The sequence below is a fragment of the Spodoptera frugiperda genome, chromosome 20 (assembly GCF_023101765.2).
Source record: "Spodoptera frugiperda isolate SF20-4 chromosome 20, AGI-APGP_CSIRO_Sfru_2.0, whole genome shotgun sequence".
Classification (NCBI taxonomy): Eukaryota; Metazoa; Arthropoda; class Insecta; order Lepidoptera; family Noctuidae; genus Spodoptera; species Spodoptera frugiperda.
The window spans coordinates 5,134,319-5,152,997 of NC_064231.1; the positions used below are offsets into that span (position 1 = coordinate 5,134,319).

The 18,679-nt window shown below is 35.1% G+C and overlaps 1 protein-coding gene and 1 long non-coding RNA gene across 9 annotated transcripts in view; one reads left to right on the plus strand and one right to left on the minus strand.

Moving 5' to 3' along the window:
* LOC126911978 (uncharacterized) overlaps window positions 1–18,679 on the minus strand; it is a 153,008-nt gene that overhangs the window by 109,099 nt on the left and 25,230 nt on the right. The window lies entirely within an intron of this gene.
* LOC118282236 (neuropeptide FF receptor 2) overlaps window positions 12,833–18,679 on the plus strand; it is a 100,262-nt gene continuing 94,415 nt past the window's right edge. Inside the window, exon 1 of the mRNA XM_035603217.2 lies at window positions 12,833–13,342. Coding sequence (XP_035459110.1) covers window positions 13,128–13,342 — 215 coding nt within the window. The 5' untranslated portion in view covers window positions 12,833–13,127. The remainder of the gene's footprint in view (window positions 13,343–18,679) is intronic.

Below are 18,679 nucleotides of genomic sequence, written 5' to 3' on the forward strand. Positions count from 1 at the left end.
CCCACCTGAATGAACTATTTCGCTACAAGTTTTCTTGTGTGAACAGCAAAGGAGTGGAATGCTTTGCCAGAGTCTGTCTTTCCTGAAGAGTACAACCAGTTCCTCAAATCTTGAGTGAATGGGTTGCTTATTGGCAGGCGTGCTCCAACGTAGGCCGCATCGTCGCTTACCATCAGGTAAGATAGCGGTCAAGCGCCTACCTACTACTGAAATAAATACACCTACATACATGCAGAAATAAACACAGACCTTGCTTACCACTTTATCTCTAGCTTAGGTAACCGAGATCAGATTAATGAAAGCCAAGATGACGCATTCGAACACAGTGAGTGAGTGGGAAGGTATAATTAAACCACGACACCACCTACTGACTACACTAACCTAATCCTTCTGCTTCCCCCTACTAGGCACAATTAACCAGACACGTGTGCTAGTTATAATCTACATATCACATAATTAAAATTAACACACACACACAACTTCACGCCTTTTATCCCCGAAGGGGTAGGCACAGGTGCACATTACGGCACGTAATGTCGCTATATAATGACACCCAATTTTTACCATTTTATGTTAAAGTCCCATGTAATAGGGGTGAGCCTATTGACATATCCTGGACAGAATTCCAGACTCCGTGCTACTACCGAGAAATTTTTCGAAAATCTGAAAAAAGCCCAGTAATGCTTTGCCCGACTCGGGAATCGAACCCGAGACCCCTTGTTCGGTAGTCGCACTTGCGAACACTCGACCAACGAGGCAGTCAAAATTAACTACCTATAGTTAATTATTCAGCACGCAATTTTAAACCGTATTGGTATTCAAATCAACCCTTTTTCAGTCTAAAATGTTATGTATTCTGTTCACATATGTACGTAATGTACACAAAATGCGTTTACCCAAACCTTTCTTTTGCTGGTGAATCATTTAATTTTCGATTAAATTTGAATTGACGACGCATTTTATTTTACGCAGTTTTTCGAATTGAAAGTGTAAATAGTAAAATTATAGAAAACTTTATATGCTCGTTCTCTGTGAGTTTATTGTACAATCAATAAGAATTTTATTTCTACGGATTAAAAGGTTAAATCGTCATATCATCACGCCTTTTATCCGCGATCGAGGTACATATTATGCACTTAATGCCACTGGACAAGGTACAACCACTTTTCACCGTTTGTGTTATAAGTCACAAGTAAAAAGTGGTGAGCTTTCACCATTTGTGTTATAAGTCCTGTATAATAGGAGGTAAGCCTATTGCCATATACTGGGCACGATTTCAGGCTCCATACTACAACTGAAATTTTTTTAGAAAACTATTATACTTTGCCCGACCCGGGAATCGAAACTGAAACTCCTTGCCTGAGACGGTAGTCTTACTTACGATCACTTGGCCAATGAGACTGTCAGTAAAAAATACAATGAAAACTAGATTTAATTTCAACATTTGTGATTATATTTATTTATATTATAGCTTTTGCCCGCGACTTCGTTCGCGTGGAATAGTGACTTCCGGCAAATTTTTGGTTTTAACCACATAGTTCCCGATCTCGCGGGATCTCTTCAAAAATGAGATGTGGAAGATATTCCAGGGAACTCTTCAAAAATCAACATAATGAGCTCTGCGTTTGAATTTAATAGATGTATACTCACTTAGGGCATTGAAAAAATAGTTTAAAAACGGACTTAAACTAACTTAAAACTAAAGAAAGCTACGAATTACGAATTTATAACAATTAAAAAAGAAACTATATTACAACCTATCCTCTATGCTATAATAACCAAGCTTAAACTAAATAATTTAAAAGAAACGACTTAAATCTAATCTAATTAATTTATAAATTAGACTTACAATTTTATTAAAAAAACTAACTACAGTAACTACTAATAATCGATATCAAACTAAACCTACGTTAAATAGTTTAACCAAAAAACCAGGAAAACCCAACAAATAAACTTATTAATTGACAAATACAACGAAACCAATTTAGAATATACGAAACAGCAGGACCACTACAGACAAATAATCATACGACTGATAATACACTTTTTCTACGATAGTACCGAAGCGCTCGGCCGATACCCAACCAAATGAATGTAACGAAACCATAGCGCGATCTATTTCGATCCCAACGCCATCTATCGAGGATAAAGACAACTTGGATTATTTATTTATACTCCGTTCGGGCATTTTCTTTGTACTAAAAGTTTAATTATATTGATATTATTTTTTTCATACCTTTTTACTATTTATTTACTTTTTTCGATGAATTAAAACAATAACATGAACCGAAGTCGTGTAACGATCGACATAGAATTATCTATACTCCGTTAGAGCATTTTCTTTGTACTAAATGTTTTATTATATTGATATTATTTTTTTCATACCTTTTTACTATTTATTTACTTTTTTCGATGAATTAAAACAATAACATGAACCGAAGTCGTGTAACGATCGACATAGAATTATTTATAAATAATTTATTTCTTATTTTTATTTTTTGATTTTTGAAATAAAAATATATCTATGTCCTTTCTAAGGTTCTAAACTATATCTGTACCAAATTTCAACCAAATCCGTCAAATAGTTGCGGAGATTAATGGTATAAGCATAGAATGTTCGACGTGATTCTTTAATTTGACATAACTTTTTTATTTATGAACCGATTGACATGAAACAAACACTAAATGTAAATTTAAGCATCCCACAATATATTCGTGAAAACCGCATCCAACTCGGATCAGCCGTTTCTGAGATTAGCGCGCACAGACGAACAGACAAACAGACAAACAGACAAACAGACAAACAGACAAACAGACAAAAAAAAAGTTAATTACATTTTTGGGTTCGACATCGACATAACAATAACCCCTGCTATTTTTTTTATTTTTATTTTCAATGTACAGACAGCACTTTTCTACGATTTTATTATATGTATAGATTATTTACTCTGGAAAGATAATGGTAATTAGTCTGATAAAATCTATAGTACGTACATAACAAACACTAACGTCTGTCGCACACACTAGCACTCGATGCCAATCCTACGCCAATCTAGCTTTGACATGGTGGGCACGTGTGTCTGCCTAGTCACACATCAGTCAGTGTTTCTACCATTCATAGACGCAAACAATGCAAGACGATGCGAACGTGACAACTAACGTCAAAGCGACATTGGTGCAGTATCGTGACCTAGTATAAGTATAGGAATATACGACGTGCGTTAAGAGTTATACGTTTACGTATAAAATCCCCCTTCCCAATCTTCCCCATCCCCATTCCCGAACAACAACCCTTAAATTGCTAACTCCCAAAAATCGGTAACGCACTAGTAAAGCCTCTGGTGTTTCAAGTGTCTGTGGGCGGCGGCGACTGCTTACCATCACTCATAAAAAAAAATCTATATAGTTTTATACAATGAACACCTACTTTTCACCATTTATGTCATAAGTCCCATGTAATAGGGGGCGAGCCTATTGCCATATACTGGGCACAATTTCAGACTCCGTGCTACTTACTGAGAAATTTTCGAAAAACCGGAAAATGTTCCCAATAATTACTTTGCCCGACCCAGGAATCGAACTCGAGACCTCTTGTCCGGCAGTCACACTTGCGACCACTACCCGATACTACCGTAATTTGCACCACTGCCTACCCCTTCGGAGATAAAAGGCGTGACGTTGCTGTATAGTTTTAAGCTTCATCAAAAGCTGCTTACGTATATCTACTATAGTAAATTTCCTTCGTCGACCAAGCGATCGTGGAGTACGAGTACCACTCCTTCGCGAGATCCAATATAACTTGTTGTTTGTCTTCGGATACTGGTCGCAGTCAGGAATGATTGGACGAGATTGCGTTCATATAAGTAGGTACTTATAGTGTCAATACTTAGTAGAGATGAGATGCTTCAAAATGTGAGAAAATTGAAAATTATAATACTGTTTGTTTTTAGTAAGAGCAAGGTTTTTAGAAGTCTTATTTTCGGTCTCCGGGGCAAGCGTTTTATTATTATATAGTAGAGTATTTAATTCGCAAAGGCTGTCTGTCTGTTTCTTTATTCCGGCTAATCTCTGAAATAGCTGGACCTTTTTTGTCGGGATTTGACGGGATCTTTACTGGTAGGTAGCTAATGTACTATTACTCCTTAGTACATTAGCTACCTACCAGTACTTAGGATACTTTTTTAAATATTTAGTTTCAAAGGTTAGACACAAAGCTCATAATCTACGCAAGTGAAGCTGCGCGCATCAACTAGTTCAAGTATTCAAGTATTTATTGTTTACAAAATATAAGTAACGAACTTCCAGACAGACTTTACTAATACACTTAGATATTTTCCTTTTACATTATAATTCAGAGATTGAATAATCTAGGTTTGATTTCTCGTCTATTTTCGATATCTCTGTTCGATGTGAATGTTATTGTATTCAGAATAAATAACAATGAAACAGCTTGCGCTCAATGGAAACCATTGTAAGACAGATAAAGAAAGATATGTAGGGTACATTGATGACCTAACATTATAACCTATTTCGAATTGATTCGAGGACACGTACTTTTGTTAAATATAATATTGTATTTATTATCTTATAATAGAGGTAAAGTAATGTTTTTAGGTTAACTGCGTTTTCAAGAAGTGCCTACTTACAATGAAATAAACCTTAACACCACAACTAATATTATAAAAATTATGAAAGTTACTTTTTTGAACTTGAAAGTAAAAAAAAACATTTATTTGTTATAACTAACCATAGGTACTTCGAAGCAGGAGCAGAGTGACAGTCTTCACATCGTGCAACGCGAAAGTTGGTCACTTTTGAAATTTCAAAAAAAGTTTTGTACATATGGCAATAGGCTCACCACCTATTACATGGGACTTACAACATAAATTGTAAAAAAGTGGGTGTAGGTGCACAGTGGTATTATGTGCCATAATGTGCAGCTCTGCCTACCCCTTCGCGGAAGGCGTGACGATATGTATGTATGTATTTTGTACATTACAGTTGTATTGGTTAGTAACATTTAAAGCTTTTTTTTAAGGGGAAATATCATCCAATTACTTCTCCCACCTTGGGCGAGCGAGTGTCAGACTCTTACTGTCTAAAAACCACCCTGTTCCTACTCCTGCTTTTATAAACCGCTAGGCAGCCCGCAGCTCCGAGTCAGGTACTTTTGAAGCTAAGCACTCATTCTAAAATATATATTCGGAATATAGAGTTTAGTGAAATCAACACCGTGAATATTCCACGTAAAACTTCACCTCTAAATCATTTAGCTGTACTGGAAAAAGTCGCTTTTTTATAAAAACATATTTTGAAACGTTGCCAAGAACAATAGTGTTTTACGACAAGGCAATCTGTTCCCATTTATTTAGTCGTCAAGTGTAATTTTCACGTGGCATTGTGAGCGGCCAATGAGTAATCAGTTGTAGCCACCATTAATTTTACGCTTGGAAAACAAAAATAAAATATCTACAAAGAAATTATTTCATACTTTTTTACTGGTTTTTGTTCCAACGGATGTTTTTACAGTTTTTGAAAGAGTATGATGTATTAATTGTGTTTGAATTTATTACAAGGCATATTGTTATGGGTCCGAATTCCATAGTTAAAGTTTTGTTTAATATATTTTTAGTATGCATCGTTACGCCTTTTATGTGTAAGCAAAGGCGCACTTGCACATTACGGCACGTAATGCCATTGTATAATGTACACATACTTTTCATCATTTTTGATGTAAGTCTCATGTAATAGAGGGTGAGCCTATTGTCATATGCCTTCTTTCTGTCGTTTCGCTCTTTGCTGCGTGGTCGTGGTCACAGAGAGGTGAGGCGGCCGTATTTGTATTGGAGGTGAATGCTGTCTTTATTTATTGTCATATACTTTTTTACTAGATAATAGAAATAATTTGTGGATATCTATAGTTACTGTTAATATTGATATCGCTTTGCTTTGATTAGTCTTCCTTGTAGCATAATTTGGCGAAAAGGTGATGAACTGTAAGTGGAAATTTATCAAATGAGATAGGGAAGCATGATGTTTTATTTCGATAGCTCACTGAGCTATCAACCCTTTGAACTATAAAGACAAACTAAGAAACCAATGAAGTGAGGAGTCTTAGTAGTACCTTGGAATAATGAGCTAATAGGAAATCAAAGTAAAGTTGTGTATGTTTTAAGTATGTAATGTAATAAGTTGGTTGTCTATAAATACGGATATATTGGTATGGCACTGGTTCGCATTCTGTATCTACTTATGTATTTCTCAGTCAAGCCAATGTAAATAGTTTATGAGAAATAAATGTCTTAAACCATAATTAGTAACTATTAATTTTCATCATCTATCGACTCTATCATTATATTTATTAAAAGAAAATATGTATAATATGTCCGTATGTTCGATGATTGCTGTTTGAATTACTTGATTATTATTGACATTCTAATAAGAGTAAACAAACTTTCTCCAAAGCTTTTAGTCACATTGAATATTTGAGTGAACGGCCAAACTTTATGCTTTGATACCTGCATAAATTGGTTCACGGCTGATCGTCATACTATTTTGGGATAAAGTTTGCGTCAAGTAAAAAGAGGTAATTAATAGCAGTTTTGCTTCTAATACATATATCTTTGTATGGTGTTCTCATTAACCTAATGTATCTATCTGGTGAAATACAAATAATATAAACGAATTATTTAATAATCCCGTATTCCATACATATATCTATACATATAATAAAATTATAACAACTCCATGTCTGTACATTACAGATATTTAAGAAAAAATAAGATGGGGGATCTTTATTCAACCAATAGAAGCGAAAAACATGATTTAAAAAATTTTTGTCTGTCTGTCTGTCTGTTTGTTGTTCGCTTTTCACGCAAAAACTACTGGACGGATTTTGATGAAACTTTTTTTGTTATATAGCTATTAGTCCTCGCTAACATATAGGCTATCCTTTTTTTGGAAATTCGCCCTTTAAGGGGGTAAAAAGGGGAGGAGTAAGTTTGTATGAAACTCCGTCAGTTTTGAAGCTAATTCGATTAAAATTAATATTCGGCTATTTGGTTACAAATTAAGAATGATGCAATGAGGATTTTTGGAAAATATGCCTAATAGGGGCTGAAAAAGGGGGGTAAGTTTCCATGAAACTCCGTTAATTTTCGCTTTTTACGTGAATTGCCCTTCGTTTTGTGACATTTACCTGTTTAAAGAATCATAATAACTAGTGGTCGCCTAGTGGCCGAAATTCGACCATATATGATTTAATTTACAATACCACTTAACGTACGTTGAAGGATAATTTTTATATAACTCAAACTCTTTTATAAAACTCTTTTCATATGAGACGTGAGAATATCATCGCAATGTCTATCGATTTTGACGTTTTGTCATTTTATTGTAACTCATCAGAATAGATGCCTTCGGGCTTATGTTGTTTTGTGGTTTACGTATAATAATTTGGAAGTAGCCTACCCGGTAACGCAGGGGAGCAGCCAACAAAATCTTATACTCTACAGTTCTTAGTCCAAGTAATATTGTGACAAGAATCATTATGCCTAGACGAAAGAAATCAGGTCTTTCTCAATATTCGAGAGCCTCTAAACGCCAGAGACAAGTTAGATCTCAAGAAACTGAGGAAGAACATGAGGCACGTTTAGCTGCGAGGCGGGAATATTATGCTGAATTGGTATCTTCGGAAACAGCTTCGCAAAGAGAAGAAAGATTAGCTACGGTTCGAGAACAAGTAGCTGGTTCACGCGCCTCAGAAACGATGAATCAGCATGAAGCACGCCTTACAGCCGACCGTGAGCGTCATATCGTATCTCGCGAGTCCGAGTCATTCACTCAACGTGAAGAGCGTCTCACTGCTGACCGTGAGCGTCATATCGTATCTCGCGAGTCCGAGTCATTCACTCAGCGTGAAGAGCGTCTCACTGCTGACCGTGAACGTCACGCCACATCTCGCGAGTCTGAGACATTCACACAGCGTGAAGATCGGCTCTCAGCTGACCGTTCTCGCCGTGCAATCTCACGTTCTCTAGAAACAGATGAGGAAAGAAGTTCACGGCTGTCTGCGGATTTTAATAGCGAAAAGGCAAAGATTCTTGCAGAGTGCAGCCTAATCGTTTGGGACGAGTGTACGATGGCGAACAAAAAGGCCGTGGAAGCCGTTAATCGCACTCTACAAGATATCCGGCGAAATGATCACGTTATGGGAGGGGTTACAGTTTTATTTTGTGGCGATTTTCGTCAGACTCTACCCGTGATTACCAGAGGAACTAGAGCTGATGAGGTCGGGGCATGTCTAAAACGCTCCGTGCTTTGGCCTCGGATAGAAAAATTGAGCTTGACGCAGAACATGAGGGCTCACTTAGGTGGAAACCCCAGTGCGCAGGAATTTTCTGGAGTTTTATTAAAAATCGGCGAAGGCTCATTTCCCGAATCAAGTAATTCAGTAACTCTACCCGACAACCTATGTAAAATTGTTGCTTCGGTGGAGGAACTCATTGATTTGGTTTATGGTGATGTTTCCCAATTAATAGGTCAAGACAATTCATGGCTTTGTGAGCGAGCAATACTTACGCCCAAAAATGACCAAGCCGCTGCCATCAACCAAATTATTCTAGAGCGAATTGAAGGAGACCAAGTTGTATACTGGTCTATAAATACAGTGGTAGATCAAATGGATGTTACAAATTACCCGGTTGAATTTTTAAACTCTCTCGCTGCACCTGGACTCCCCGCACATAATATTACTTTAAAAGTAGGCATTCCCATAATGTTGCTTCGTAATTTAACACCCCCTAAGCTGTGCAATGGAACTCTGCTAAAAGTAATTGCACTTCGAAGTAATATCATAGAAGCCGAAATTCTCACGGGTTGTGGATCTGGTGAAGTAGTATTTATACCACGCATACCGCTAATCCCAAACCATTTCCCATTTCAATTTAAGCGCGTGCAGTTTCCCGTTACTCCATGTTTTGCGATGACTTCGAGCCGCTGGTGTCGATCTTAGGACGAGCTGTTTTTCACACGGACAGCTTTATGTGGCTTTCTCGCGTGTCACTAGCTCCGATAATTTGTTTGTATTGGCTCCTACAGGTAGAACATCAAATGTGGTGTATAAAGAAATTCTTTAGGCTTATTGCGATGTATTTCGACGTTCGGTATGGTGGAAGTACAAAGTGTCCTGATCAACATATATGAGAAGTGGTTATTTAACTGGCATGCAACACCTTCACTTTAAAAACATACGGAAATGACTCTATTATAATAGTTTTTTATCTTCTGTTGGCGCATTAACATCTATTGGCGAAACGGAGTTCGCGGGCACCAGCTAGTCATAAATAAAAACCTTCTAAGTAATCAATTTTCGAACACGGTGGCCAGTCTGTCTAACTAGACTGGATGCAGGAGATATTATAGAGGACAAATGAAGAATAGCCAACTACACAGGAGATTTACAGAGCACGAGTGTAAAGCACATTTCTACCCAACCTCTGCGCCAACCGTGCAGTCATGAAGTCAATCAGTCAGTCCATACATGTAGTGCTAAAAAAACTATATTTAGCTACCTACATGAAAAAATTGGTATCATTATCAGGAGGTATTTACGTAAACAATTTTACACATCTGTCACATTTTTTTCAATCACACATGAAGGTGTAAAACCCAAAATATTTCATTTAAGCTGTATTTAGGGAGACGGATTTGCCAATGAATTATTGGCAATCACGATGTCATTACCGCAGGCGACGGCAATACGACGATTCCTTCAGATAAATGTGTGTGTAAGCCATCTTTTTATATTAATGGGTTCGTGTATCAGATATTGATGTCGATTTTCGCATTAGATGGATATAATTTATACGTACTGATGGATGAATGAGAAGCGTGGAGTGAAGCAAAACTATAGCAAAGCATTGTTATTTGGAACATGTATAAAGTAGAGCATTTTTGTAAACAAATCTACGCATACAATGGAAAAATATACAGAGACTTTATGTTCGGTTAAGTATGTGTTAAATATGAGCACACATATATATTTTTAACCCCCGACGCAAAAAGAGGGGTGTTATAAGTTTGACGTGTCTGTCTGTCTGTCTGTCTGTCTGTCTGTCTGTCTGTGGCATCGTAACTCCCGAACGGATGCAGTGATTTTAATTTAGTTTTTTTCGTATGAAAGGGGACTTATGTGCGAGTGTTCTTAGACATGTTTGATGAAAATCGGTTGAGCCGTTTTAAAGTTATGGGCGGTGAAAGTAACGTAAGCGGGAGATTAGCCGAAGGTCTGCAAATATACTGGGATGGGGTCTCAAATTAAACCGCACTGAAAGAAGATATTGAAAGATATAATTTTTTCGTATTAACAAAAATAAATAAAAAATAAAAAATTAAAAAAAAATAATTAAAATTTAATAACAAAATTTAAATTTTTTTACTTATCGTTTTAATATAAAAAAAAAATCTGGCACCAATGTCATCTTTAGCCTACTTATAGAAACAAAAACTAGTATTTAATAAGTAAAAAAAAATTAAAGCGAACAAGCTTGACCTTAGATGTAATCTTTACCTTAACAAGAATTGAAATTATAGTAAGTAATCTACTTAGCCTAACTTAATCTAACCTACCTATAAAAAGTATAAAATAAAAAATTAAATTAAAAATTTAAAAAACCCCCGACATAAAAACTTAGTTTCCCTTTAAAAAGTAAAAAATAATAGAAGAAACTTAATCTTAAAGTACCTAAGAATGTACAAATAATTCTAAAAAAAAATACGTCTCGTTGGGGGACCGCATGAATACGGACTGCACACCGTCGCCCGAGCCGCTATATTTCTATTTTCTGCGTTATAGTTAAGTACTTAAACATCAATTTACTTTAATGTTAACACCAAGCATGTGATATTTATGAACAAATTGTAGATAAGTAAGAAATAATTAGGAGCGGTCCCCACAACGCGACGTATATTTATTTAGAATTATTAATAGATTCTTAGGTACTACTTTAACATTGAGTTTCTTCTATTATTTTTTACTTTTTGGGAAACTAAGTTTTTATGGGGGGTTTTTTACTCTTTTTAAAAACGTCGAGAGGGATTCCATACAAACGTGTGGGTTTTTTTGTATTTACTACTCCATGTACAATTTCTGGCCACAATATTAGACGCGTCCACGTGTTTGGTTGGTAATTATTTAAAAGTTTAAAAGTTTAAAGGTTTAAAAGTTTCGTATTGAGCGTAGCGTGATTCTTATATCTCATACCTAACCTTCCTTGACAAATGGAGTATTCTGGACAAAACTGTTTTTCAATCGGAACCAGTACTTTTGGAGATAAACATTAAAATATATATAATAGGCTCACCCCCCATTACGTGGGACTTATAACACAAATGGTGAAAAGTGGGTGTACATTGTATAGCGGCATTACGTGCCGTAATGCGCACCTCTACCTACCCATTCGGGGATAAAAAGCGTGATGTTGCTTAAACATTGAAATACATTTAAAATATTAATTTGTCTAAGAGAAAGACCAAATAAATTTTGTGAAGCTTCTAATTCGTCAGTCATTGTATAAGAAGGCAGTATAGTATTAAGTATATATGTATTTGTATATACCCTTATCTTTAGGCTCTATTATCATACAAAGCACGTCAGTAGGCATTCGTATGTAGATGATGAGAATACAAACTAATGTTCACTGTGTTTGTTGTAGGGAGGTTGCGACTTGCGAGTCAGTTTGGAGTTCTTGTTGTGTTTAATAAAGTAGGATCTGTTTAAAGGAGTACCTAGGGAAGGGGTTACCTAGATATCGTGATAAAAGTTAGAGTGTAAGACTCGTTGGTTATAGCGACTTACTGCATAACCAATGCGTGAAATTATGTTTGTAGTATCAAGTAGGAGTTAGTGATAATAAAAATAGTTTATAAAAGTATGTTTATGTGTGTGTGTGTGTAAACTTTAAATAACACACACAACATACCATGTTTTTTATTTCGAATACAAACTTATATTACGACATAAATCGATGTTAAAAACAGTAAGCTTGATGCATTACTCAGCAAAATTGATGAACACAATTTTAGTACTTTATTACTGAAATATCCTTGTTTAAACAGTTTAAAACTAAGTAGTCTTCGCTCAAAACTATTAGAGGATCGATAAAAGTAAATTTTTATGAAGTCAGGATTAACACGAGATATAAAATAAATACTCCGATGTTTACGTTACCCGCAGCATACAGTGATGTCATGTGTCTGAAATAAATCATAGCGCTGTGAAACACTATTAATACATATTTATGACTGAAAGAAAAACCGCAATGAATCAGCAGCTGAATGCAATTAATTTCCAGTTTCTAACGCATGTTCGAATTATGCTGATATTGATGACGTAAGAAAACAACATTATGTAATACTAGTTTCTGCCAATGGCTTCGCCCGCGTTCCCCTGAGATTAAAAGTATTATATCACCCAAGTCAGCTTATACTCTATATACATACCAAGTTCAAAATCGAAATGTTTAACCAAATGAATGCAATAGAATCTAAGTTAAAAAAAATACTGTGTCTAAAATAATGGTCTTCTTTAATTTTGACATCAACATTAACGTTTTAATATATATCTCTTATTTTCAGGGGCTTTTAACCAATAGGCAACGTCAGCCCATCATCTTAAAACGATAATAATTGCAAAACTCTAACACATACTTACGATAAAAGTAAATACTCATGCAGGTATTATTACTCATCTCAACGCATAGTTCCCAATGAGCAACATAGTTCAGTAAAACTAGTTTCAGCACTTCTGAAACGTCTTTATCAATGAGTGGTCTCGCTCACTCTCTACTCGTCTCGCTCGCACGCGCTGCCATTCAGTGAGCTTCGAAACCTTCCGTATGACACACGTCGGTTCTGAAAGCTTCAGCCAGTTTCACGATCGCGTGAACTTTTGAAACTTGTGATTTTATCGAAATTTCATATTTCTGAGTGCAGTTTTCAGTTTTTCTAAGTGTATATTTTGTGAATAATGTGTATTTAAGCCAATGGTTACAATAACAGTGAGAATGATATCAAAAAGTGTAATAATTAATTCTGAAGTTGGATAATTACTTGTTTAATTTTCCAAAATGTTTTCGAATTTAAGTTTACATGACTTCAGCGCGTTACACGGCTTGAACATCAGTGGTTCGTTGAACGGGAGTTTTCAGTTTGGTTCTGAGTTAGACATATTCTTTCAGCCTGAAAATGTGTTGATTACTCTGTATGTGCCAGTTATTCTGTTGTCCATGGTGGCAAATATACTCCTCATCATTGTTGCAGTCAAGTGTAACTATACAAAAAGGCAAGTTTTTTTATAGTATCCTTACATTTTATTTTATTTGATCTTAATAATAAGAGTTTCAGAGGAAGGAGGACTTTCCTTAAATTCATGGACCAATCACCAAATCTCGTTTAAGATACCAATCTCTTAAATAAGATTTTATTGGAAGCCTTTTTATTCATCCAAAACAATGATAAATATGTTATACGTTTACCTTTCTTTTAGTTTTGAGGGGTAACTGTATGAGGGGTGTGTGTAACATAGTACTGTTAAACGTAGTTTTGTTAATGATGCCCCTCAACGAGGTTATCTCCTGTGTCGTGTGCTAATTAATTATTTCAAATATACGTTACACTGAAACCCGAAACAACAATTTGTATGTCTTTCAATATTGTAGATATTAAATTAAGTTTGAGGTAAAGATAACGGATAAAACAATAAAATTTATTTGATAAAAACATCTGAGAAAAACGTGAAATACCTTTTACTCAGATTTTGTTATTCTGGAAATTCCCAGTGACATAGATATACGTAGTTAGTAGGCACTTTGGACCTAATAATAAGTTATTTCTTTGACTCTTGAACCTAAAATAACACACCCGAAGTGGCAGGCAGTCACTGTATCCATATTATGTATGTATCCATAGAGCGTTCGAAGAAATCGTAACCTTTTCGTAATTAAATGCCCTGAAGGTCTAACTCTGAATCGACTAACACCTATTACAGTAACTACGATAATTACAAAGTTTAACAAACAAGATTTGAGTCAGCAGTTAAACTATTAAATTGCAGTTTAAGAGATAACTAGAGTTATAGTTGGGTTTGGTTGCTTCGGACTAACTGGTCTGAGAATCTTTGGGGAAGAACATAGGTTAAGATGTGGGCGTTTTGTAGCTGAGATGATGAGATTCGAATTCCTTATAACGGTTAATAAATAGTTGAGATATTTGACTGCAGAAAACGTATAGAAACATTGCAATTTTTATTCTCAGAAGGGTTAGTTTAATCGAGGTACGGATCTTTGTCATGCCATTAGTATAAGATTATTATAACTGAACATTTCAAACTGGACTAGTACAGCTACTAGTGACGAGTTGAGCGAAAATATATTATTTTATTTTCAAGGAATTGTAGACAAATTTAAATGCTTGAACTTCGTAGATGATTATATGACGTATACGTTACTAGGTACTCAAATATGACTTATTCTATAAATACCTTCATAACATAGACGTTTCTTTTAAACGGAAATATCAGTTCTTGTCATCATTTCTACTGGATGATATGAAAAACCGTAGTGAGAACGGTTTGGACATCAACGTGAGATTCGCTAGTCGCTTAGCGCTACGAACAAGATGTTATCGTAGCTAATGTACCGTACACACGTTCGTAAATGGGAACTGCAGAAGCACTGGTCGTTTCATGAAGTTAAAAAGCGTCACTTGGACTGTACAGTGCTTGGACTACTATGTGCTTTATGCATTTGTAATAAAAACCATTATTCAATAAATAAGTATATTCCAGTCCCTTCCCCTCCTTTAATTTCTTTACTATTGGATAAGAGTTCATACGCTAACGTGGGACGGAATTGTATAATTTCTCTACGCATTTTGAGGAAAAGTAACGGTTATGTAAATAAGTGTTGAACTTAACTTAAGTTACGCCTACTTCTTACAAGTTTAGGGAAATGCATATTTATGATAGATCCTGACATTTAAAACTGTAAACACTGTTTAAATGAATTCACAATTTGACATTTAGGTATAATTTTATTGTAACTTTCGTGAGACATACTAAATTAATTATTGTGTTATCGGCTTACTCACGTATTTGTTTGACGAGGAACTCGCCTAGTTTCAAACCATTCTAGAGGCTCATATTCATGAGCAGCATTTAGCGAGACTAATCGATTTTTTTGTCAAACCGTTAATAATTAATTGACATTTAGGTGCCTACTTCCAAAGGAAATGTTTTAGAAAAAGTACACGTGCCTGAATAGCTAGTTAACAGCATCCTACCAGTTGGTTGTTCCGATCACAATATAATTGGAAAAAGGTCAAAGAAAGGAATAACAAGTTTGTTCAATGTTTTGTTTCATAACAGAACTCAAAGGTCTTTTAAAAATTAGTGTTGAACTGTTGAATAAAACATTTCTTTCCTCGTGTAAATTGAAGAATGGTTATATAAGTTGGAAGGTGGCGGTCAGACTGTCTTTTTGGTCTGAATGTTAAATATTTGAGATTTGAACTCAGTTTGCTTTAAGTTTTATATCAAAATGGCTGCAGACTTAAGTTTGGACTAGGCTTCGTGAGTTGTAGCTTAATATTTTGTTGTAAGTGGACTTTAGATGGATTATGTAGAAATAACTTTATTGGGTGCCTGATAATATTTTCAAGTATCAGTGAAAATTAAATAAACATTAATTATAGAAGGTTTCGGCCTATCTCGGGATGCTGTGATTGTTGAATTGGTGGTATCATTTAATTATGTTTAATTTATATTGTAAATCTACACTCCTGACTTGACTTGACTGCCTCGTTAACGTCGAACTGTTTTAATAATAAAACTCATTCTTTAAAATATATTTATGAAAATAAATAATTAATGTACCAATACCAACATCACGTACATATGAGCTTTTATAATGGGTGAGGGTCGTTTTAATCTCTCTGGATTCATCGTACATACAATATCTCACATATAATACTCATAGTATATATAAACTTATGTATATGTATACATATAAGTTCGTATATACCCAATGTAATCACGAAGACTGACCAGGATTAATGGGAGGGCTTAAAACTTATCCGGGCGTGTTCCCTTTCTGGTGTTCTTAAGTTTTTCTATTGAATGTATTCAGATAATCTGCGGGAAGATCCAGAGATGTCCTTTTCAGGGTCAAATCTTGCTTTCCTTTTCTTTTGTTTTGGGAATTAAAATAGTAATACGGTAAATACTAATATAACTTCATCAGACGTCATTATGCAGTTTCTGTTTGTTTAGTAACTATTAACATACAGATAAGGAAACTTCTTAAAATTCTTGAAATTGAAATTGCCAATCCGCCTTGAGCATGTCACATGGTAATCAAGGCACATTCTTTCTTCGTTTGCGTTCCTTTGCCAAGAAGTGGGATAGTTACCAGCGTTGTTTTTAAACCAGTATTCTGTGATGTTGAATCATGGTTATTTGATGTCATAGTAATTTTTTATATGGTATAAACCGGTAAACGAGCATACGGCAAGCAATAGCCGCCGTCTATGGACACCCGAAACACCGGAGGAGTTACTAATGCGTTGCCGGCCTTTTGAGGGTTAGGAATTTATGGGTTGTTGGAAAATGGGGGATTGGGAAGAGGGGTAAATGGGCCTCTGTTAACTCACACAACGCAAGCGTGGTTTCACGTCAGTTTTCTGTGAGGCCGTGGTATACTCCGGTCGAGCCGGCCCATTCGTGCCGAAGCATGGCTCTCCCACACTTAAATATAAATTTCTTAACACGGAAATATTAAACTTCATCCTTAGAGTTTTACAAGCAAGCGCTGATTGGCTGAGACGTATGACGCTCCCCAACAAATTAGGAGCGGTACATTGGTAAATTTATTAAGTACTTACACGAAATTCGTTTAAAAAGTTTGTTTGTTTTGGCAGAACATCTCCAGACGACAATGTCTTCAATAATATTACATTTTATGTCAAATTAATAACAAGTCAATTAAATAACTTTCTATGTAGCTTCTTGGAACGTTAGGAACTTTTTATTTTGACATTTTTTCTTCAATTTGTACTTTTATTAGATTTATTTTCCGTCTGGTGTTTTAAAAGAAATATCTAATATTTTTATTTTATTGTATTTGAAGTAATAAAAGTTTAGTAATGTAAAAAAGTTATTTAACTACATTTTAAAAGGTTATTTACTTCTTTGGTACTTGTTATTATAACTGTAGAATGACGTCTCATCTTTTATTAATCGGAGGAGTAGGAATACTGCCATTGTCATTCACCGACCATATTTCCAGATTATTTTAATAGTGATTTGCTTGAACTAGGAATTGTGTCAATTACCTTTTTTATTTGTTGAAAATTTATTCAATAATATACTTAATGTAGTTATGAGAGCAACAGGTATATATTGAATTACTTTTTTTGGAAGTATCTGTATTTGTTGAGTATAATAATTATGCTAAATTACGTAAATATATTGAGAGAAGCTCAATAGTTTCGAGTTAGTGAAGGACTCTTCATCACGAGTAGCGTGCGCTACTGTTAATTAACTATAAATTATGCTATTAAGATACGATTTCAGTCGTATGCTTTCAGAGAGGGCAATATCCAACACTAGATAGATTCAAAAATATTATGCACAAAAGAGTTTCCAGGACATTTTTGTAAAAATAATAATGGTTACTTCACTTCATTTCATTGTATGAAGTCTATCTGGCGTCAGAAAAGGCAATAAACATTCTTATGTCAACACAATACGTTCACCAAAATAAAAGGAACCTTATACCTAACTATACTACATGTAGGAATACCTCCTTGTGTACCAAGACATTGATCCAAGTGTCTGGGCTTTCACAACTATTGGTTCAGGTTTTGGCTGTAAGCCAGTTGGCTACGATCACTCTATCGGCAGAGATGTCGTAAAATACCTGGAGTACTATTAATATTGTTTACACTGTTACGTCTTTCACCCACCTCTTTAATTTAATCATCATCAGAAATGAACCCCAGCCTTCTGTATCCAACTACTTAATTTCAAAATTCACAAAGATCGAGAATTTTGAAGTATTTAACAACTGCGTTGCTTGATATATTCATTTCACTCAGACTTTTTTTAAGGAAATTCAATGACTTCTCTCGCCTTGGGCGAGGCGAGAGGGAGTGTCAGAATCTTACTGACTAAAAACCACCTCGTTCTTACTCCTGCTCTTTGAGCCGAAGCCCCGGTAACGAGCTAGGTAACCTGCAGCTCATTTCAATCAGACTAGGCTAGATAGAACGTCAAGTTTTTATAGTTACGTATACAATTTTAAATTGAGTGTGATCGAATAAAACTTTCTATTCGCAGTAGTCTTAATATGTAAGCACATATTAAGTAACAAATATAAATACGTCAAATAGTAGAAGTAAGTAGTAGTATATTGCTGTAGCCATCATGAACATGAGTTTATTTGACAAAAAAAATATTATTTATTTTTGGAACGGTGGTCTAGGCATATTATATAATGTAATACAGAATTTCAGTACGACCAGTGTAAATGTTTCTAGTACATAATATATGTATTTAGGTCTGAAGTAGATATTACCTAACATATTGAATTCATGATATATGCCTGAATATTATGCCTCTCTG